We start from the raw sequence: 22,857 nt of genomic DNA, 5'->3' as shown, positions 1-22,857 counted from the left end.
GATCACCATGCGCAATGCCAAGCATCGGCTGGAGTGGTGTAAAGCTCGCAGCCATTGATGAATCACGCTTCACTTCGTCTGTCAGTCTGACGGACGAATCTGGATTTGGCGGATGCCAGGAGAACGCTAACTGCCAAAATTCATAGTGCCAACTGTAACGTTTGGTGGAGGAAGAATAATGGTCTGGGGCTGTTTTTTATTGTTCGGGCTAGGCCCCTTAGTTTAAGTGAACTACAGCATACAATGACATTCTAGATTATTCTGTGCTTCCAACTTTGGGGCAACAGTTTAGGGAAGGCCCTTTCCTGTTTCAGCATGACAATGCCCCAGTGCACAAAGCGAGGTCCATACAGAAATGGTTTGTCGAGATCGGTGTGGAAAAACTTGACAGACCTGCACAGAGCCCTAACCTCAACCCCATCAAACACCTTTGGGGCAAATTGGAACACCGACTGCGAGCCAGGCCTAATTGTCCAACATCAGTGCCTGACCTCAGTAATGATCTTTTGGCTGAGTGGAAGTAAGTCCCCGCAGCAATGTTCCAACATTTAGTGGAAAGCCTTCCCAGAAGAGTGGAGGCTGTTATAGCAGCAAAGTCGGAACCAGCTCCATATTAATGCCCATGATTTTGGAATGAGATATTCGATGAGCAGGCGTCCACATACTTTTGGCCATATAGTGTACTAACACATTCTCCCAGTCAGACGTCTTGTATTGAGCCCCACAACTCCCTTTTCGAGCGCTCATGTCTCTGCTTGTAGGGGGTGGACTTTTTGTCACAGCACTAAACAATAGCAAATTGTCATGATCAGAGTGCATCTTCGCCAGCCTCTAATCAAAATGGCTGCCAGTGCACCCTGGGGGGAGAGGGGGAGCTGGGAGGGAGCAGCCTGAGGTGGTGGGAACCTATTAACACTTCAGACTGCCTTCGGTGTTTCCGATCCGCCACTTTAGACCCAGGCTTATTAGAGCCACATTGCATGAAATTTGTTGAATTTCCCCTGTCTAATTCACCCCTCCCTCCTGCTCTCTCTCTCTCCCTCTCATTCACCCCCCTCCTCCATTGTCCCTGGGCTGTTTCCCACTCAGAGGAGGAAGCGTCCAATCTCTCCCCAGTAACGCAGTGGGTCGCTGTGGCAATGGCTCTTAATAACAATAACAGGCCTGATAAATAAATATTGTGTGGTGGAGGAGGAGTCGCTGACACTCGCCGGGGCTAAATGGGGGGACAAACTCTCACACACAGGCATATTCAAACAGCCCAGTATCCTTTCACAGGAAGAATGAGAGGAGAGGAGAGGAGAGGAGAGGAGAAAGGGACGAGACATCACAACACGACACAACACGAGAGCGGAAAGGAGACGTGACGTAAGGAGGACAGAGAAGAGGAGTGGGTGAGGTGGGGAGAGGAGAGGAGAGGAAAGGAGACGTGACGTAAGGAGGACAGAGAAGAGGAGTGGGTGAGGTGGGGAGAGCTGGGTTGGTTGTTGTTTCCAGGGCTCTGGGGATGAGAGCTGGTGTTGTGGGAGCCTCTGCTGGAGGTCTCTGGGGTATTACAATGAGGAGGGGCCTCTGTCTGCCTGTCTGGAGCCTGATTGGTTCCTACAACACATCGAGCCTTTTCCTTGTGTAAAAACAAAAGTTAAAAAACGCTGTCAAACGAAATGTGCAGTGCTGTGGTGAACATGGCCAGGAATAACTTTTTTTCTTATCATATAATCATTTAACTATTCCCTCTAACCATTAGCCCTGTGTTCACTGTTTGACAGTGGAAGAGTGTGTGAGGATGCTCTTCTCCCTTTCTGTCCCCCATTTCCCACGACAAAACATGACCTCAGGAAAAAGGATCCAAGTAAAGTCGAATCAGTCTGAGGAATTACCATCTGTCCAGATGGGCAGGCCTGAGATACAGAGTGAGGAAGGGGTGTGTGAGTTTTTGATAACTTCATGGATTCTCTTCTGAATATATACATCAATGGAAATTAGATTCACTAATATACTGGTTGGTTTTATTTTTTCTATGTGGACATGTTTTAAATAAAGAGCATGCGTGAGCGTGTGTGTGTGTGTGTGTGTGTGTGTGTTCATACATGTGCCTGTGTGTGAGAGTGTACCTTAGTAGAGTTTCACATCTATCTGAGATCCACCACGCCAGACTGCCCTTCCTCTGTGCCCACCTGCCCACCTCAACACTCCTACTAACCCCACAGCTATCCTGCAGACACACACCCACCTGCCCACCTCAACCTCCTATTCTGCAGGCGCACAGTCACACAGTCACACAGACACCACAGCACTCTTACTGACCCCACAGCTATCCTGCAGACACACACCCACCTGCCCACCTCAACACTCCTATTCTGCAGGCACACAGTCACACAGACACCGCAACATTCTTACTGACCCCACAGCTATCCTGCAGACAGACAGACAGACACCCCAACACTCCTACTGACCCCACAGCTATCCTGCAGACAGACAGACACCCCAACAGTCCTACTGACCCCACAGCTATCCTGCAGACAGACAGACACCCCAACAGTCCTACTGACCCCACAGCTATCCTGCAGACAGATAGACACCCCAACACTCCTTCTGACCCCACAGCTATCCTGCAGGCACACAGACACACAGTCACACAGATACACAGTCACACAGACACCACCACCCCCACCGCAAAAAAAGCAATAGAGCTCTCGTCAATCTCCACCCCACCCCCAGCTCTACACCCAAACCCTGTCCCCTGTCCCTATCCACTGAGAGAGGGCACAATCTGTCACACCTTGGCACTGCCAACCGCTATACCCCCATGAGGAGTGTATCTCGGACCCCTCCTCCCCTCCTCTCATCCTCTTTCCTCTTATCGTCTCTCCTCTCCTCTCCCCCTCTGGCATGTGCTCGCTTCATTAATCTCCATTATAAAACAGAAGTTAGTTAATGTCTCTGAGGCTTGGCGGCTGCAACACCCTGCCTGCCACAGGGATCTTTGGCAACCCCCTCCCGCCCGATGCCTCAAACCCACACACATAGAGACACACACACACATTCCTGCCTCTACACACTGGTGTGTGTGTGTTTGCCACAGTCGGTCTCTCCTTTTTTCATTAGGCAATGACAGACACAACAGCCTTCTCAAGGTAACGACACCTTCGAGGCCTTACTGCTCGTTGGTGCTACTCTGCTTCGGTTTGCGTGTTTTTTGTATGTTTTTGTGTGTGTGTGTGTGTGTGTGTGTGTGTGTGTGTGTGTGTGTGTGTGTGTGTGTGTGTGTGTGTGTGTGTGTGTGTGTGTGTGTGTGTGTGTGTGTGTGTGTGTGTGTGTGTGTGTGTGTGTGTGTGTGCGTGCGTGCGATCAATTGTTTGAAGTGTGTGGCCAGTTTCTGATGCTAAGAACAACCCCCTAAATAACCCCAATCTTGAAAACAAATGCAAAGAAAAGACTCTTGGAGGACATTCTCCAGAGTATTATCGCAGAATAAATGAAGCACTTCGTTATGTACAGAAATTCCTCAGCTCACTAATCTACAATGGATTTAGCTAATTAAATCCAGACAATAACAACAATTAGATAACCAACTAAGAACAGGCTGCCTGTTCTGAGAACCTTTAGATAACCAATTAAGAACAGGCTGCCTGTTCTGAGAACCTTTAGATGACCAATTAAGAACAGGCCATCTGTTCTGAGAACCTTTAGATAACCAACTAAGAACAGGCCATCTGTTCTGAGAACCTTTAGATAACCAACTAAGAACAGGCCATCTGTTCTGAGAACCTTTAGATAACCAACTAAGAACAGGCCATCTGTTCTGAGAACCTAATTCCATGTCATGTTACTTGACTTGGACCATTGAAAATACATCACAGAATTTGTGACATAACAGTGAGGGTTATCTATGCCTAGGTCTTGTGGTCCTGTAGCTCTTTGGGACGGGGGTGGGAGGCATGTGTGCGGACGTGAGAGATGGGCCTTGCACTGCCTTGTTGTGAACCACACACACATACACCCACACACACACACACACATATCCACATTCACACTCATAACCCCCCCCTCCCTTACACACACATACACCCCACCCTCCCAACACCCATATACCCACACATGCACACACACCCCTCCCTATAGCGACGAGGAGAGACAACGCCATTGGATTCCTGTCAGCGCAAGTGCCGGCAATCAGAGCGCGGTGCTTTAACGCCGCTGAAAGCTCAGCCCCAATCAATACGGTAATGCACTGCCTCCCAGTTATCATCATAATCTCTTATCACTGGCCCACACCTCTGAGGGGAGAGAGGGGGATGGAGGGAGGGATGGAAGGATGCAGGGATAGAGGGATGGAGAGATAGAGTGGGATGGATGGAGGGATAGAGGGATGGAGGGATGGTGGGAGAGAAGCAGCGTGATGGCTCATTCAATAATCACCTTAGCCAATGATCTGAAGGATTGAGGAGATGAAGATACTACAGTCGTTTCAATGGTGTGTAAAATGCTGGTTTATAGTGCTAGTACAAAGTGTGAGTGTCACTTGAATTCAATATAAGTGTAGTATCTTGATTCTTGAAATTACCCATTTGCAATATGAATAAACATCAAACATGGAATATGCAAGGGTGGAAAGATTCCCTACATACTCTAGTAGAGAGAGAGAGAGAGAGAGAGAGCACCTCACCTCCATGAAGGGGGAAGGAGAGGGGACTTGACGGAGGACAGGAGGGAAAGAAAGGAGAATTCTCTCCTCCATCCTCAATGGGTCAACTGCCAGGACGGGATGAGAAGTTGGCCCTACAAGAGACTCCCTCCCTATGTGTGAGCAGGAAGAGTCTGTTCCCAGCCTCTATCCTGGAAGCCTCGACACTGATGTCTTTAAAGCCCTTTCTACCTTACACCGGGGGGAAAACAGGTTTTAGCTAGTGTATGTCTCTCTTTTATGACTTCAGACAGAGGTGGAAATCATTTCATCCACCATGCTCCATGCTCTCATCTGTATCCAGGCCAAGAGGGAAAGGCACATACAGTATTCTGGAGCGACAGACCACACATCTAGAGAGTGAACGTCTCTTTAGGGTACTTCAGAGCTCCAGGTGGAATAACTCACAAGAAGAACGATATGAAAGAGTAGGAATTATAGAATATCCTAAACTGACTGGGGTCATCTTCAAGTCAAGTCGATTGAGGAAATCGAGTTTGAAAATGCCTGTCATTTTCTATGAGGATTTTTTTCTCTCCAATTCATGACTTGGGGCAGCAGGTAGCCTAGTAGTTAGAGTGTTGGGCCAGTAACCAAAAGGTTGCTAGATCGAATCCACAAGTTGCCAAGGTAAAACTCTGTTGTTCTGCCCCTGAACAAGGCAGTTAACCTACTGTTCCTAGGCCGTCATTGAAAATAAGAATTTGTTCTTCACTGACACACCTGAACTTCTGTATCTATAAATTGAATTACAATTAATAATCTATCAACTGGAAACCCAGCCTATGTCACTTCCTCTCAGGGCTACTTTTAATGTGCAGTACTATATAACATTTTAGTGACAATACAAAATAGTATTTCTCTCAAGGAATTGTATGTCTTTACTACTACAGAAAGACATTAATAAGTTCCTTTTTCATGTGAAAATGTTATGGAATGTGCCTTTATCATACTGCAAATAACTGCATCCTACTTATCAAACATTGGACTGAACATGAGCAAAATCTCTCCCGTAACTCTTCTACCCATCTCACCTAACCCAACCCCCTGAGCCCCAGCCCGTGCCCCTAGCCCCCAACGCCCCAGTCCTCCTTGCGTCTGCCAGACATATTCCACCTATTTTCTTCCACTGCTTTCCAGGAGCTCAATTATGGGAGGATGGCTCCCTGGTTCCAGAGGTTCCCGGAGAGAAGGGATCAGCAGACCCGGGAGAAGAAGCCTTCCGACAGGTCCCTTAACAATGATAAATCACCCTTTGCCTGGCTATGCACAGTCGTCCCACAGCCACCTAGCTGCAACACAAAAGGAGCGCTACCTCTAGCTATCTCTAGCTATCTCTAGCTACCCCCCCCAGACGATCCCACAGGTGAAGAAGCCGGATGTGGAGGTCCTGCGCTGGCGTGGTTACATGTGGTCTGCGGTTGTGATGCCGGTTGGATGTCCTGCCAAATTCTCTAAAACAACGTTGGAGGCAGCGTATGGTAGAGAAATTAACATTCAATGGTCTGGCAACCACTCTGGTGAACTGCACGCTCTGCCAATTGCATGCTCCCTCAAAACTTGAGAAATCTGTGGCATTGTGTTGTGTGACAAAACTGCTATTGTCCCCAGCACAAGGTGCACCTGTGTAATGATCATGCTGTTTAATGAGCTTCTTGATATGCCACACCTGTCAAGTAGATGGATTATATTGGCAAAGGAGAAATGCTCACTAACAAGGATGTAAACAAATTTGTGCACAAATTTTGAGATAAATAAGCTATTTGTGCATATGGAACATTTCTGGGATTTTTTATTTCAACTCATGAAACCAACACTTTACATGTTGCGTTTATATTTTTGTTCAGTGTAGATTAGAGCACAAACTAACAGCTCAGGTCCTGGACTAGATATAGGGAATGCAGGCTTTTGTTACAGACCAGCACTAACATTGCATTGAATATAATTGCCCCATTAACCCTGGCAGTTGATTCAGATGTAATGGCCAAACAGGCGGCAAACACATCTAGACAAGACAGCAAAATCTTCACCTTGGTTAGGTTTTTAGCTCAGTCTCCATTTGTTTGTCTGCTCTGTATCAAAACAGGCCTCCCGTAAGGCCGTATCTTAGGAAAATAGGCCCTCCACATGTAGGAACGCATCACCATCCAGGTGTCTATTTAAGAGGATTCATAGGCCGTTAAACTTGCCGTGACCTGGGAATGGGTCTTCTACCGCAAAGATCCTGGACCTCGCAAATATGCTGCTGCCTCCCATGCTGAGCAATGAGGGAAGGCTAGAGCTTAAACCACATATCCTCCATAGATCTGGATGGGGAAGTGTCTGCTTGCAGCCAAGGCAGACTGGAAATGAAATTAGAGGCGAACTGATCCAGCCCCAGCCTCCGAGGTCATCAGTGACCAGTTGGCCATGCTTTAGCCCCGGTCTGCTCTGTCTGTCTATCACTGGGGCTAGGGTTCCAGCTCTGGGACCGGCTCGTTGGAGAAGTACGACTGCCAACCTCCTAATCTAATCACTCAAATGGGGTTTCTCAGCTACAAAGGAAAACATCAAAAACCAACAGCCAGTGTTTTCCCCTATCATTATTTACATGGAATCCCACTTATTCCCACCCTTCTAGACTTGCTCTGTTGCTTCCTGCTTAAAGAAAATGACTTCAATTTGACTTCAATTGGTTCCAATAGCAAGTGTTAGTGCCTATTGCCTCAATGTAGCTTGGGGTAGCTTTGCTCTCTGCCTAAGAGACTCTACAAATGGTCCTGACCAACCTTTCCATCCTTCAAGAAAAGCAAAGGAGAGAGGATAACAAAGGGATGAAATGTCAGCGTTACTGTTCCAGAGTGGCCGTGTGAGTCTTTCCTGACAAGCCACATTGGGTGAGAACAATGAGGTACTTCACGAATAGCAAGCTTTTCCGTGTTAGTCTGGTTGTTATTTCCTTCTGTCTAAAATGTCGAGAAAGCTAGCGGCTGAAGAGAAGACGGAGGAAAATCTATACGCTTATTGAGTTTTCTTTTGAATAAATAAATATATAACGGCTGATAGGGACATTCTCCCTCCGCCACAAATCAGGGCATGAAAGGGGCCAGACAATATATGCTCGCTAATAGTATCAATTTACAAATAAACTGGTTTTTTGGTGACTGGATCTCAGATGTCAGATTTTGATAAATGGTTTCAATTTGGCAGCTGTTTTAGACTGTCAGGCCCCATCTGATCGTATCCCTCTTACAGCAGTTCCCTGCCCAAAACAATCTCACTCATTTAGTGGTGCCCCTTTTTAGGGGGAAAATAATCTTTTCATACTAACCAGGCGGCAAACCGCCCAGGGCACCTGACGGCTGCCTGTGTTCTTGGCCCTGCCTAATGTGTGTGTGCTTGTGTGCGTGTGTGCTTGCGTGCGTCTATACTGAGTTTACAAAACATTAGGAACACCTTCCAAATATTGAGTTGCACCCCCTTTTGCCCTCAGAACAGCCTCAATTCGTCAGTACTTGGACTTTACAAGGTATCGAAAACATTCCACAAGGATGCTGGCCCATGTTGACTCCAATGCTTCCCACTTTTGTGTCAAGTTGACTGGATGTCCTTTGGGTGGTGGGCCGTTCTTGATACACACGGGAAACTGTTGAGAGTGAAAAACCCAGCAGCTCTGCAGTACTTGACACACTCAAACCGGTGCCCCTGGCACCTACTACCATACCCCATTCAAAGGCACTTAAATATTTTGTCTTGCCTATTCACCCTCTGAATGGCACACATTCACAATCCATGTCTCAATTGTCTCAAGGCTTAAAAATCCTTCTTCAACCTGTCTCCAACCCTTAATCTAGACCGATTGAAGTGAATATAACAGGTTACATCAATAAGGGATCATAGCTTTCACCTGGATTCACCTGGTCAGTCTATGACATGTTTTGTACACTCAGTTTATGTGTCTACACATATGCATGGAATGAAGATATATTTGTATAAGCAGTGACTTTGCATCTGCATGTTTGTTACTACCTCAAACCTAAAAATAACAAGACCAGAAACACTGTCTCAAACTCTACAACACCAATACAACATCATATAAACACCTGTTTCCAATTGTACAAGTTATTAGAACAATGTGCCCCTTGGCATCGGAGTATGTTCCAAAGGCCAGGTCCATATTGAGTGGAACAAATTAATCCAATCTAACATATCTGGTTTGCCCTCTATAAACTCAGATATTTGGCAGTCCGAAGTCTATATGGTCTGGGTGGTCTTTGGAGTAACAACAGGGGATGATGTACTCCTTGGTGTCCTCTGAGGCGTATCACTGACCTTAGGTAACCTCTCGGGATCTCCTGGGTGTCTGGGGATGACTTTCTGTAGCCTCTGGAAGCCGTAGTCGATGGTAGGCTCATTCAAGGCTGGAAAGAGAGAGAATTATCATGGTTAGAATATTGCTGAGTGATATCTCTACAAACCAAATGGAGTGGCTCAAACATACATTGCTCTTCTATAGCTTCCAATAGCACATTTTAATCGTGTTTTTCTTTTATATTTGTACATCTGTTTGCCTATGTAGACCTTCTGAAGGCCTTATGTCACATTCTAGAGTAGCATATCTCCCCTGCCTGGCTGTCCTGCCCTGATACAGGAGCTCTACAATGGCCTTGTGTCAGCCCATCTCTTCCCCCACCGGCATGTCTCCCTCTTTATTCTACTGCTGTTTATTAAGCATGAGACCTTCTACTCAACCTGTCCCAGTCACTCACCCTTTCACAGAGCATTCCTAACTAATTCAATTGCACCGCCCTCACTCTAAGCCCCTCACATACCCCCTTTGTATTTCATTTCCCCCATTTGAAAACAACACAATCTCCGTTCCTCTCCGTTTCGATACGAAGGGGAAAAGAGAAACACCCGGAAATGAGTTAGGGAGATAGTTCTCCATAATCAAGCCCATTAATCATAAAAGGCTGTCAAATTTGACTTTGGGGACAATTTGTCAGCCTTCTTGCCCTGTAAGGATGATTGACACACCAAATGCCAGTAAGTAGAATAGCTAGTTTGCACTAATATGCATAACCGGCACTTTCATGAATAAGAATAAGGTGGCAGCAGCAGCGCAGGGTCTTTTCAAAGGCCCGCTGCTGTTTGTTGCGAGCGGCAAATAGATGTTATTACCATTATAACAATATTTGTTTTCTTTCCTCAGGAATGGGCACCCGCGAGCTGCTAAATCAAATTTGTTGGAGGCCCGTTTCACACCAAGGGAAGGAGAAAAGGGCTTTCAGGCTGGGGCTGGGTGGGGATGTTATCTGAAGGGTGACGGAGCCTACACGTTCACTCTCCACACAGACTGCCATTTTGAATCTCTGCCCCTGGCCCCTGAGAGGCCTGGAATGGATTACTCTCTCATGGACGATTTCTCCCTTGTTGGGATGAAGAGGGGATAGTCTACTTTGAAACCAAACGGATGTCTTTGGATAATAAGGTATTCCTAAGGCCTTGTCAGAGCGTTAAGGCAGAGTATTGGGAAAGGGAATTTCAACACAAACAGGGAGAATTCTAAAAACAGCCATCTACCAAGAGAGTAGGACAAGTGAGAGAAGGAATGGACACACACAGGAAGAGGGAGGGAGGGAGGGAGGGGGAGGGGGAGGGAGGGAGGGAGGGAGAAAGAGAATCTCATCTCGCCGGGGAGACTGGAGGGTAGTGGAGCAGACGTCTCTCCCTCTACTGCCCCTCAGAAATTAAGACCATTACTTCCCCTTATTAAAATCCCCTAGCACTTTGACCCCAGCGCCCCATTGGCTGCCTGTAGGCCCCTGTCCTCTCAGCCAATCGATACGGCTGCCTTCTTGCAAAGAGCCTGAGTAATTGGAGAGCGCCGACGCGCTGCGCGAACCCTGACCCCCTACGCATTACATACCCCATATGAAGATAGATTGCCTGATTTAGTGTAAACATATGCTGCAATTCCAGCCATCAGTGCCACTTTCTCCATCGTAATTTGTATTGATTTTTTTTTCCCAGCCATCTTCGTGTCTTTGCGGTGTCTGACGTTTGGATTTTTTCAAAGGGGAAAGATAATGCAGTTCGGTGGGAAGAGGAGGCGAGAATACGAGTGAGGGAGAGAGAGGGAGAAAGAGAGAGATAGAGGGGTCGGCGAGGTGCGAGGTATCATTTTTTATTTATTTAACCATCCAATTATTGCCCTCGATTTCTCCCTCCATGAAAGTGATCAAACAGTCGACTGGGGTCTCACTAAACAGAGCGTTGTTATTAGGTGACCACTCGACTGGGACAAAAGGGAGGGAGAGGGTGAATGGGATTTCCACTAACACACTCAACCAAGGCTGAGAGGAGTGGTGGTGAAACATGATCCCAGATCACACAACAGCACTAGGTACAGTAGATAGCACTAGGTGATAGCACTAGGTAGATAGCACTATGCAGATAGCAGTAGGTAGATAGCACTAGGTATAGTAGATAGCACTAGGTATAGTAGATAGCACTAGGTAGATAGCACTAGGTAGATAGCACTAGGTAGATAGCACTGGGTAGATAGCACTGGGTACAGCAGATAGCACTAGGTAGATAGCACTAGGTAGATAGCACTAGGTACAGTAGATAGCACTAGGCAGATTGCACTAGGCAGATAGCACTAGGTAGATAGCACTAGGCAGATAGCACTAGGTAAATAGCACTAGGCAGATAGCACTAGGCAGATAGCACTAGGCAGATAGCACTAGGTAAATAGCACTCGGCAGATAGCACTTGGCAGATAGCACTAGGTAAATAGCACTAGGCAGATAGCACTAGGTAGATAGTACTAGGTAGATAGCGCTAGGTAGATAGCACTAGGCAGATAGCACTAGGCAGATAGCACTAGGTAAATAGTACTAGGCAGATAGCACTAGGCAGATAGCACTTGGCAGATAGCACTAGGTAAATAGCACTAGGCAGATAGCACTAGGCAGATAGCACTAGGCAGTTAGCACTAGGTAAATAGTACCAGGCAGATAGCACTAGGGAGTTAGCACTAGGCAGATAGCACTAGGTAAATAGTACTAGGCAGATAGCACTAGGCAGATAGCACTAGGTAGATAGCACTAGGTAAATAGTACTAGGCAGATAGCACTAGGCAGATAGCACTAGGTAGATAGCACTAGGCAGATAGCACTAGGCAGATAGCACTAGGTAGATAGCACTAGGCAGATAGCACTAGGTAAATAGCACTAGGCAGATAGCACTAGGCAGATAGCACTAGGTAAATAGCACTAGGCAGATAGCACTAGGCAGATAGCACTAGGTAGATAGCACTAGGTAAATAGCACTAGGCAGATAGCACTAGGCAGATAGCACTAGGCAGATAGCACTAGGTAGATAGCACTAGGCAGATAGCACTAGGTAGATAGCACTAGGCAGATAGCACTAGGCAGATAGCACTAGGCAGATAGCACTAGGTAGATAGCACTAGGTAAATAGCACTAGGCAGATAGCACTAGGCAGATAGCACTAGGCAGATAGCACTAGGTAAATAGCACTAGGCAGATAGCACTAGGTAGATAGCACTAGGCAGATAGCACTAGGTAGATAGCACTAGGCAGATAGCACTAGGCAGATAGCACTAGGTAAATAGCACTAGGTAGATAGCACTAGGCAGATAGCACTAGGCAGATAGCACTAGGTAGATAGCACTAGGCAGATAGCACTAGGCAGATAGCACTAGGTAGATAACACTAGGCAGATATCACTAGGTAAATAGCACTAGGCAGATAGCACTAGGCAGATAGCACTAGGCAGATAGTGCTGGTGACAGCAGAACACTATACAAGTCAGACAGAAGTTTTTGGGTTAAGTAGAATAATCTAGTCTAAATTGGAGGCTTTTAAATCAGCAGATGCTACATACATTTTGGGATTTATAAATGAATGATATGTAAGCATTGATTCTTGAAGAATGTAACTTAGAAATGCCTCATAAGCTTAGTTCAACTGTCGTACCCCATCAGATCTAACATATAACCTTGTTTTATGCCAATGTTTGTAAACAGAGTAAATGTAAACAAACACTATATAGCCTCATAACATGGTTCAAATTCTAAATTTGATATAATGGATGGTCAGTCCTTGCATCCATAGCTCTGTCAGAGCGATTACATTTCTCTAGCCGCATCCCTCAGCTTTTAACCAAACCAAAGGGGGGGATGCTATATATATATATATGCTATCTGCTATATTCATGAATTGGCATTAGGCATGATAATGTTCATTTGATCATCACCTGTCATGTCTTCTACCTTCATACTCTGACATCGTTCTGACAAAATGGAGGCTGCTGAATGAAGGACAGCTCAAAATAATGGCTTGAATGGAGCAAATGGAATGGCAACAAACAACTAGAAACCATATGTTTGATGTATGTGATACCATTTCACTGATTCTGCTCCCGCCATTACCACAAGCCTGTTCTCCCCGATTAAGCTGCCACCAATCTCCTGTGTTCTGACGTCACTATATGCAAAACGCCACTTTTGTTTGTTGGGAGTATTGTTGCAAGTTGCAAAGCCTTATTTTGAATACAAACAGTGTAGCTATTCCCTCCGCAAGGCAATAAAACAAGCTAAGCGTCAGTATAGAGACAAAGTAGAGTCGCAATTCAACGGCTCAGATTTGAGACGTATGTGGCAGGGTCTACAGTCAATCACGGATTACAAAAAGAAAACCAGCCCTGTCGCGAACACAGATGTCTTGCTCCCAGACAAACTATGCCAACGTGAGTAAAACATTTAAACATGTTAACCGACGCAAGGCTGCCAGCCCAGACGGCATTCCTGGTCGCGTCCTCAGAGCATGCGCAGACCAGCTGGCTGGTGTGTTTACGGACATATTCAATCAATCCCTGTCCCAGTCGGCTGTTCCCACATGCTTCAAGAGGGCCACCATTGTTCCTGTTTCCAAGAAAGCTAAGGTAACTGAGCTAAATGACTATCACCCCGTAGCACTCCCCTCTGTCATCATGAAGTGCTTTGAGAGACTAGTCAAGGATCATATCACCTCCACCCTTCCTGACACCCTAGACCTACTCCAATTTGCTTACCTGCCCAATAGGTCCACAGACGACGCAATTTCAATCACACTGCACTCTGCCCTAACCCATCTGGACAAGAGGAATACCTATGTAAGAATGCTGTTCATCGATTACAGCTCAGCATTTAACACCATAGTACCCTCCAAACTCGTCATTAAGCTCGAGACCCTGAGTCTCGACCCCGCCCTGTGCAACTGGGTCCTGGACTTTCTGACGGGCCGCCCCCAGGTGGTGAGGGTAGGAAACAACACCTCCACCCCGCTGATCCTCAACACTGGGGCCCCACAAGGGTGCGTTCTCAGCCCTATCATGTACTCCCTGTTCACCCATGACTGCGTAGCCATGCACGCCTCCAACTCAATCATCAAGTTTGCAGATGACACTACAGTGGTAGGCTTGATTACCAACAATGACGAAATGGCCTACAGGGAGGAGGTGAGGGCCCTCGGAGTGTGGTGTCAGGAAAATAACCTCACACTCAATGTCAACAAAACAAAGGAGATGAAACAGCAGAGGAAACAGCAGAGGGAGCAGCCCCCTTTCCACATCGACGGGACAGTAGTGGAGAAGGTGGAAAGATTTAAGTTCCTCGGCATACACATCACGGACAAACTGAAATGGTCCACCCACACAGACAGCGTGGTGGAGAAGGCGCAACAGTGCCTCTTCAACCTCAGGAGGCTGAAGAAATTTAGCTTGTCACTCACTCACACAAGCTTTTACAGATGCACAATCGAGAGCATCCTGTCGCTATCTTCCAGAAGGTGAGGTCAGTACAGGTGCATCAAAGCTGGGACCGAGAGAGTGAAAAACAGCTTCTATCTCAAGGCCATCAGACTGTTAAACAGCCATCACTAACATTGAGTGGCTGCTGCCAACATACTGACTCAAATCTCTAGCCACTTTAATAATTACAAATTGGATGTAATAAATGTATCACTAGTCACTTTAAACAATGCCACTTTATATACAGCATTTCAAGGTCCTGGATTTGCCTAGCCAGTCTCCAGATCTCAACCCCATAGAAAATCTTTGGAGGGAGTTGAAAGCCCGTGTTGCCCAGCAACATCCCCAAAACATCACTGCTCTAGAGGAGATCTGCATGGAGGAATGGGCCAAAATACCAGCAACAGTGTGTGAAAACCTTGTGAAGACTTACAGAAGACTTGTGAAGACTCTGTCATTGCCAACAAAGGGTATATAACAAAGTATTGAGATAAACTATTGTTATTGACCAAATACTTATTTTCCACCATAATTTGCAAATAAATTTATTAAAAATCCTACAATGTGATTTTCTGGATTTCTTTTCTAATTTTGTCTGTCATAGTTGAAGTGAACCTATGATGAAAATTATAGGCCTCTCTCATCTTTTTAAGTGGGAGAACTTGCACAATTAGTGGCTGACTAAATACTTTTTTGCCCCACTGTAATGTTTACATACCCTACATTACTCATCTCATATGTATATACTGTACTCTATACCATCTACTGCATCTTGCCTATGCTGTTTAGCCATCTCTCATCTATATATTTATATGTACATATTCTTATTCATTCCTTTACACTTGTGTGTGTATAAGGTAGTTGTTGTGAAATTGTTAGATTACTTGTTAGATATTACTGCACGGTTGGAACTAGAAGCACAAGCATTTCGCTACACTTGCATTAACATCCGCTAACCATGTGTATGTGACCAATACAATTTGATTTGATTTGATTTGCGAAAGAAATTCCCATTTTATCTTAAAAGTGTAATATATCATCTTTCAATCCATGTGACAAACCTCCACACATTGAGCCAGATGTCCTAACCTATTTCTAGAGGTTTAGGAGGAGGATACCTAAAGCTCCCTCAAAATCAATTCCCATGTTGCTCTCTGTCTTATTTCAAACAGCTCTGCTTTCCAAAGGACCCAAACGACTTCAGTTGGCAGGAGCAAGAGGTTCATTCAGAGTTAAAACAGTGTACCTCTACAAGGTCAGCGTGATCAGAGGGGATGCTCACCTAAACCCCCCCCGAACCTAACAAATATGGAAAACATGGTAAAGTAAAACTGGGCCAATATTCTTAAATACCTTCCTTTCCTTTGCTGCTACTGGGGTATTGGATAGGTGTTCAACTACAGAACTTTCACTAATAAAGTCCTTTCAGATTGGTCGTCTAGAATAGGAAGTCAGTTAATATTATTGGAACGTAGCCATTGTCTCACTGCTCTTTTACAATCAGTCTCACGGGTGGTAGGGACTAAGGCTCCCAAGCTTTAAAACGTTTGCATGCTCAAATGGGGCCTTGGCAGAATATATATTATATACATTCATTCAGCATATGTTTACATCCTCATTCTCCAACGTGTTTACATCTATTTATGTGCTTTTCCTCACCGCCGCTGCCCTTCCTAACACTTAAGTGGCTTCTGCTTTTCTACTTGGCTTCTAGCTGATTCTGTACATATTTACCAGATATTGCTGATGGATGGAATATGCACTTTGGGAGTCCTTTTTCTTCATCTTGCACAGTCATGTCCCCGATGAGGATCATCCCGAAACCCATAAATCTCCACTATCCTCCTCCACCACACTCAGCTCATAGGCTCTCCGTGAATTGTCCTTCATTGCACTTATCATTTCAAATTCCATATGAAATATACCATCAAGTCCCAAGCCCACGTCCAACGCCCGACTGACAGAGCTTAATCTTTATTCATGTTATGCGTCATCGCTGTGTCTACAGGTGTGTGTATCAGATCATTTTCTCCCTTCCTTCTTGGGGAAGAAATTGTCAGACGCACAACAGTGTGAGCAGAAGGACTCATCTGACTCTGCTATGTGTAGCCTGCTGGGGGTTGTGTAGCCTGCTGGGGGTTGTGTAGCCTGATGGGGGTTGTGTAGCTTGCTGGGGGTTGTGTAGCCTGATGGGGGTTGTGTAGCCTGATGGGGGTTGTGTAGACTGCTGGGGGTTGTGTAGACTGCTGGGGGTTGTGTAGCTTGCTGGGGGTTCGGTAGCTTGCTGGGGGTTGTGGAGCCTGCTGGGGGTTGTGTAGCCTGCTGGAGGTTGTGTAGCCTGCTGGGGGTTGTGGAGCCTGATGGGGGTTGTGTAGCTTGCTGGGGGTTCGGTAGCTTGCTGGGGGTTGTGGAGCCAAATGGGGGTTGTGGAGCCAAATGGGGGTTGTGTAGCCTCATGGGGGTTGTGTAGCCTGCTGGGGGTTGTGGAGCCTGCTGGGGGTTGTGGAGCCTGCTGGGGGTTGTGGAGCCTGCTGGGGGTTGTGGAGCCTGCTGGGGGTTGTGGAGCCTGCTGGGGGTTGTGGAGCCTGCTGGGGGTTGTGGAGCACCGACCTGTTGACAAGCATCTAAAGCCCACTGCTACACACAATGCACTATGCTATTGATTTACCCCTTTCATCCCTCTCTCTCGCTCCCTTTTATTTGTCCCTCATTCAAAATAAGATGAAATTGTGACACACATGCATACAAACATACAATGAAAAACATCCAGTCTGACTTGCTATACAATATTTTTTGTCAGCGTAAACAGTTGATATCCCCAAACATTTATCCACCAGCATCTACACTGCACTGTACATACTGTACAACAAACTCAATACATAGACCTATAGTACACACCATTCCCCCCCAACACACACACACACGCACACACACGCACACACACATACACACACCCATCACAGTGAAAGCATAGAAAATAAATTCAAAGCAAAAGGCTTGATCAATCACCCGGGCCCGCCACTCCAACACTCCGACCTCCCCCACCTTGCGATCGATGCTCATAGAAATTTCATGAACTTTAAACTGTGATTGACAGACAGACAGACGGGCCCCAGACAGACATGGCATACTGGCCTCTTTAAAGTGGTGAGCCACCAGGGAAGATGAAGGGGCCTCGTCCCGCCTGTTCCCTCACCAAACACACACTTTTAATTAAGACTAAAACACTTTGGCGTTATGGCAACATTTACCCAGACTGATGTACACTCTATGGCTCCTATGACCTCTACTTGCCCCTGTCTGACACCACTCCAGACCACTAAGCCCTGTCTGACACCACACTAGACTACTAACACCTCTGACACCATTCTAGACCTCTAACCTCTGCCTGACACCACACTAGACCACTGACCCCTATCTGACACCACACTAGACCACTAATCCCTGTCTGACACCACTCTAAACCACTATCCCCTGTCTGACACCACACTAAACCACTAACCCCTGTCTGACACCACACTAGACCACTAAGCCCTGTCTGACACCACACTAGACCACTAAGCCCTGTCTGACACCACACTAGACCACTAAGCCCTGTCTGACACCACACTAGACCACTAAGCCCTGTCTGACACCACACTAGACCACTAAGCCCTGTCTGACACCACACTAGACCACTAAGCCCTGTCTGACACCACACTAGACCACTAAGTTACTGGCGGAAGATTCCTTTTTTATTAGAAAGAACAGTGTTCTCCACTGAGGGAATTCTCTTCCACAGAGACATGCCACATTTCATATATTAAAGACACAGATCTGCTCTTCTCTAAGGAGGGGACTTGTGGAACAAATGTCAGATAATTTGCGTTTCTGTGGGGACATTTTAGGCTGTGACTCAAAAATAATAACTTCTCAGGTGTGTGTGGGGGGGCGTATTTCTTTGAGGCACACACTTTGCCAGCCTTGTCACTCCAGTCTAGTCAAGGCACCAAGGAGGTAATTATTCACTAGCTGATTAACATATCTCACCACTGAAGCGGATGCACACTCTAATCACAAGGGTTGCGTAATTCTCGGATCTCACAGGAGACAAGTGAGGCAACAGAAGGGAGTGGGTGTGTTTCTGTCACCTCCACTTCTCTCCATGCTCTAGAGGACAACAATCTATGTGATGTTCCTCTGCGTCTATGTGAAGAAACTACATGTTTGATCCGACTGTCGTTCACAGTGCAATACTGTAGGTATAGGGTGGGGGGTATGTATGCTCAATCATGTGGAAATCTACAGTACAACAAAATTAGGAAAAAAATTGACACATGGTTAAAAAATGTGTCTTGCTATACAGTACATGCAAGTTGATACCACACATGCTTATGCATAATTACCTCCATGTGTTGCAGTGAGAGTAATTAAACAATAAAAGTGCAGTAGTCAATTAGTCAGCTTACAGTACTTCAAAATAAATTGTCAACAGAGAAGGGAAAAGCCAACACTCCACGGTGAGGAAGTAAAATATTTTACAGAGGTTCAAAATCGACACTACGGCGAAGCTGAGGTATTACTCACTCCTTTGTTACATGTTCACAAGACCTTCAGCATTCCATATGGAATATTTTGCTAATGTGTTCCATGTGTTCAGCCTGTGTGAGAGAGAAAGAGAGAGACACACACAGAGACAGACAGACAGCCAGACAGCCAGACAGCCAGCCAGCCAGACAGACAGACAGACAGACAGACAGACAGACAGACAGACAGACAGACAGACAGACAGACAGACAGACAGATCGACAGCGACAGAGAGAGAGAGAGAGAGAGAGAGAGAGAGAGAGAGAGAGAGAGAGAGAGAGAGAAAGAGAGAGGTAGGTAGGTAGGGTGCCTGTGTGAGAGAGAAAGAGAGAGACACACACAGAGACAGACAGCCAGCCAGCCAGCCAGCCAGCCAGCCAGACAGACAGACAGACAGACAGACAGACAGACAGACAGATCGGCAGCGACAGAGAGAGAGAGAGAGAGAGAGAGAGAGAGAGAGAGAGAGAGAGAGAGAGAAAAAGAGAGGTAGGTAGGTAGGTAGGTAGGTAGGTAGGTAGGTAGGTAGGTAGGTAGGTAGGTGGGTAGCAGGTAGGCAGGCAGGCAGGCAGGTCAGGTCGGTCGGTCGGTCGGTAGGTAGGCAGGCAGGCAGGCAGGTAGGTAGGTGGGCAGGTAGGTAGGTAGGTAGGTAGGTAGGTAGGTAGGTAGGTAGGTAGGTAGGTAGGTAGGTAGGTAGGTAGGTAGGGTGCCATTGTTTTCCCCTCACAGTGATAGGAACACTGCCCAACGCCAAGGCAATATGAAAAAACAGTGACTGCCCATGCTGAAAACCTCTTAATGGTTTAGTGGTGTTTTAAAGAGCTTGAGAGGTAGTGGGCACCAGGTCTCCTTTACGCCACACAACAATCAGGTCCCAACACCAGCTCCTGCTCGCCGTCTCTGCCATTGGCTGCCATCTTTTTCCGAATAACCTCATCCAAACCAGCACCGAAACAATTGCCAAACATCAGATTAACCCAAATAAAAGTCTATGTAGCTTGAACTGGCTTCTCCCCCCACTTCAGTCTAACACCCAACCTCTGATATGCTCATAAAGAGAGTTAAACTCAGCAAAAAAAGAAATGTCCCTCTTTCAGGATCCTGTTTTTCAAAGATAATTCGTAAACATACAAATAACTTCACAGATCTTCATTGTAAAGGGTTTAAACACTGTTTCTCATGCTTGTTCAACGAACCATAAACAATTAATGAACATGCACCTGTGGAATGGTCGTTAAGACACTAACAGTTTACAGACGGTAGACAATTAAGGTCACAGTTATGAAAACTTAGGACACTAAAGAGCCTTTCCGATGACTCTGAAAAACAGCAAAAGAAAGATGTCTAGGGTCCCTGCTCATCTGGGTGAACGTGCCTTAGGCATGATGCAAGGAGGCATGAGAACTGCAGATGTGGCCAGGGCAATAAATTACAATGTCCGTACTGTGAGATGCCTAAGACAGCGCTACAGGGAGACAGGACGGACATCTGATCGTAGACCACGTGTAACAACACCTGCACAGGATCGGTACATCCGAACATCAAACCTGCGGGGCAGGTACAGGATGGCAACAACAACTGCCTGAATTACACCAGGAATGCACAATCCCTCCATCAGTGCTCAGACTGTCCGCAATAGGCTGAGAGAGGCTGGACTGAGGGCTTGTAGGCCTGTTGTAGTAAGGCAGGTCCTCACCAGACATCACCGGCAACAACGTCGCCTATGGGCACAAACCCACCATCGCTGGACCAGACAGGACTGTCAAAAAGGTTTTGTCTCACCAGGGGTGATGGTCGGATTCTCATTTATCGTGGATGGAATGAACGTTACACCGAGGCCTGTACACTGGAGCGGGATCGATTTGGAGGTGGAGGGTCTGTCATGGTCTGGGGCGGTGTGTCACAGCATCATCGGACTGAGCTTGTTGTCATTACAGGTAATCTCAACGCTATGCGTTACAGGGAAGACATCTTCCTCCCTCATGTGGTACCCTTCCTGCAGGCTTATCCTGACATGACCCTCCAGCTTGACAATGCCACCCGCCATACCGCTCGTTCTGTGCGTGATTTCCTGCAAGACAGGAATGTCAGTGTTCTGCCATGGCCAGCAAAAAGCCCAGATCTCAATCCCATTGAGCACATCTGGGAGATGTTGGATTGGAGGGTGAGGGCTATGGCCATTCCCACCAGAAATATCTGGGAACTTGCAGGTGCCTTGGTGGAAGAGTGGGGTAACATCTCACAAGAACTAGCAAATCTGGTGCAGTCCATGAGGAGGAGACTTAATGCAGCTGGTGGCCACACCAGATACTGACTGTTACTTTTGATTTTGACCCCCCCTTTGTTCAAGTACACATTATTCCATTTCTGTTAGTCACAGGTCTGTGGAACTTGTTCAGTTTATGTCTCAGTTGTTGAATCTTGTTATGTTCATACAAATATTTACACATGTTAAGTTTGCTGAAAATAAACGCAGTTGACAGTTAGAGGAAGTTTATTTTTTTGGTTTTTGAGTTTATAATGTTTTTGCTCTCATTTTTAAACTCTCCATTCCTTTGTGTTATTCTTCTTTTATTCTGCTAAGTGTGAACCATATGAACATGAACCATATGATCGCCCTTTCACTCTCTCGCTTTCTCTTTCTCTCTCTCTCTCTCTCTCTCTCTCTCTCTGTATATATATCCTTCTCAATCCCTCTTTCTCTCCTCTCTCTCTCTCTCTCTCTCTCTCTCTCTCTCTCTCTCTCTCTCTCTCTCTCTCTCTCTCTCTCTCTCTCTCCTGTCTCTCTCTCTCTCTCTCTCTCTCTCTCTCTATCATTATCTCTCCCTGTCTCCCTCTCTCTCTCTCTCTCTCTATCATTATCTCTCCCTGTCTCCCTCTCTCTCTCTCTCTCTCTCTCTCTCTCTCTCTCTCTCTCTATCATTATCTCTCCCTGTCTCCCTCTCTCTCTATTTCCCTCTTTCTCTCCCACTCTCTCTGAACGACTTTCATCACCACACAATAGGGTCACACCTCCTCTCCCTCTAGACGGATGTGTTTTGTTGTTTGAGGGATTTGGACAAGCTAAGGCTTGCCTCAACAAGTCCCAGAGGCTGCGGCCCCTAGGCTAGTGAAATAGTAGTCAAAACTCTGACTCAAACCATGCATCACTCCATGAAATGGATCCGACACAGCGCATGCGTGGGTTGTACACTACACTGCCATCCATGAATGATGATAGTCCTTCCTGTTAATATTATTTTAATCAGTTATAGTAGAGAAACACTATTACAGAAGTACAATTTCCATGGTAGTAGTAGTGGTAGTAGTTATGAAGGTAGTAGTAGTAGTAATAGTAGTAATAGTTTTTGTGGGTATCTGATCTTTGCTTTACTATTTATATGTTTGACTACTTTTACCTTTACTTCACAACATTCCTTAAGAAAATATTGTCCTTTTAACTCCATACATTTTCCTTGACACCCAAACGTACTAGTTACATTTTCAATGCTTAGCAGGACAGGAGAATGGTCCAATTCACACACTCAACCGTACATCCCTGGTCATCCCTACTGCCTCTGATACGGCAGACTCACTAAACACACATGCTTCATTTGTAAATCTATATATTAAATGGTTCCATCTGGTTTGCTTATTAATATGAGGACTTTTAAAATATTTGTACTATTACTTTTGATACTTAAGTATATCTTAAACCAAATACTTTTAGACTTTTACTCAAGTAGAATTTTACTCTGTGACTTTTACTTTTACTTGAGTTATCTTCTATTAAGGTATCTTTACTTTTACTCAAGTATGACAGTTGG

At 46.0% G+C, this 22,857-nt stretch overlaps 1 protein-coding gene across 9 annotated transcripts in view; it reads right to left on the bottom strand.

Moving 5' to 3' along the window:
• LOC118378428 (transcription factor COE3-like) overlaps window positions 1–22,857 on the bottom strand; it is a 102,781-nt gene that overhangs the window by 11,185 nt on the left and 68,739 nt on the right. For all 9 annotated transcript variants that reach the window (XM_035765409.2, XM_035765418.2, XM_035765434.2 and 6 more), the window contains exon 11: window positions 8,999–9,087. In XM_035765409.2, the coding sequence (XP_035621302.1) occupies window positions 8,999–9,087 (89 nt within the window). The remainder of the gene's footprint in view (window positions 1–8,998; window positions 9,088–22,857) is intronic.

Source organism: Oncorhynchus keta, chromosome 4, assembly GCF_023373465.1.
Source record: "Oncorhynchus keta strain PuntledgeMale-10-30-2019 chromosome 4, Oket_V2, whole genome shotgun sequence".
Classification (NCBI taxonomy): domain Eukaryota; kingdom Metazoa; phylum Chordata; class Actinopteri; order Salmoniformes; family Salmonidae; genus Oncorhynchus; species Oncorhynchus keta.
The sequence above is the reverse complement of the archived record's forward strand: the minus strand, read 5'-3'. Positions and strand labels throughout refer to the sequence as shown.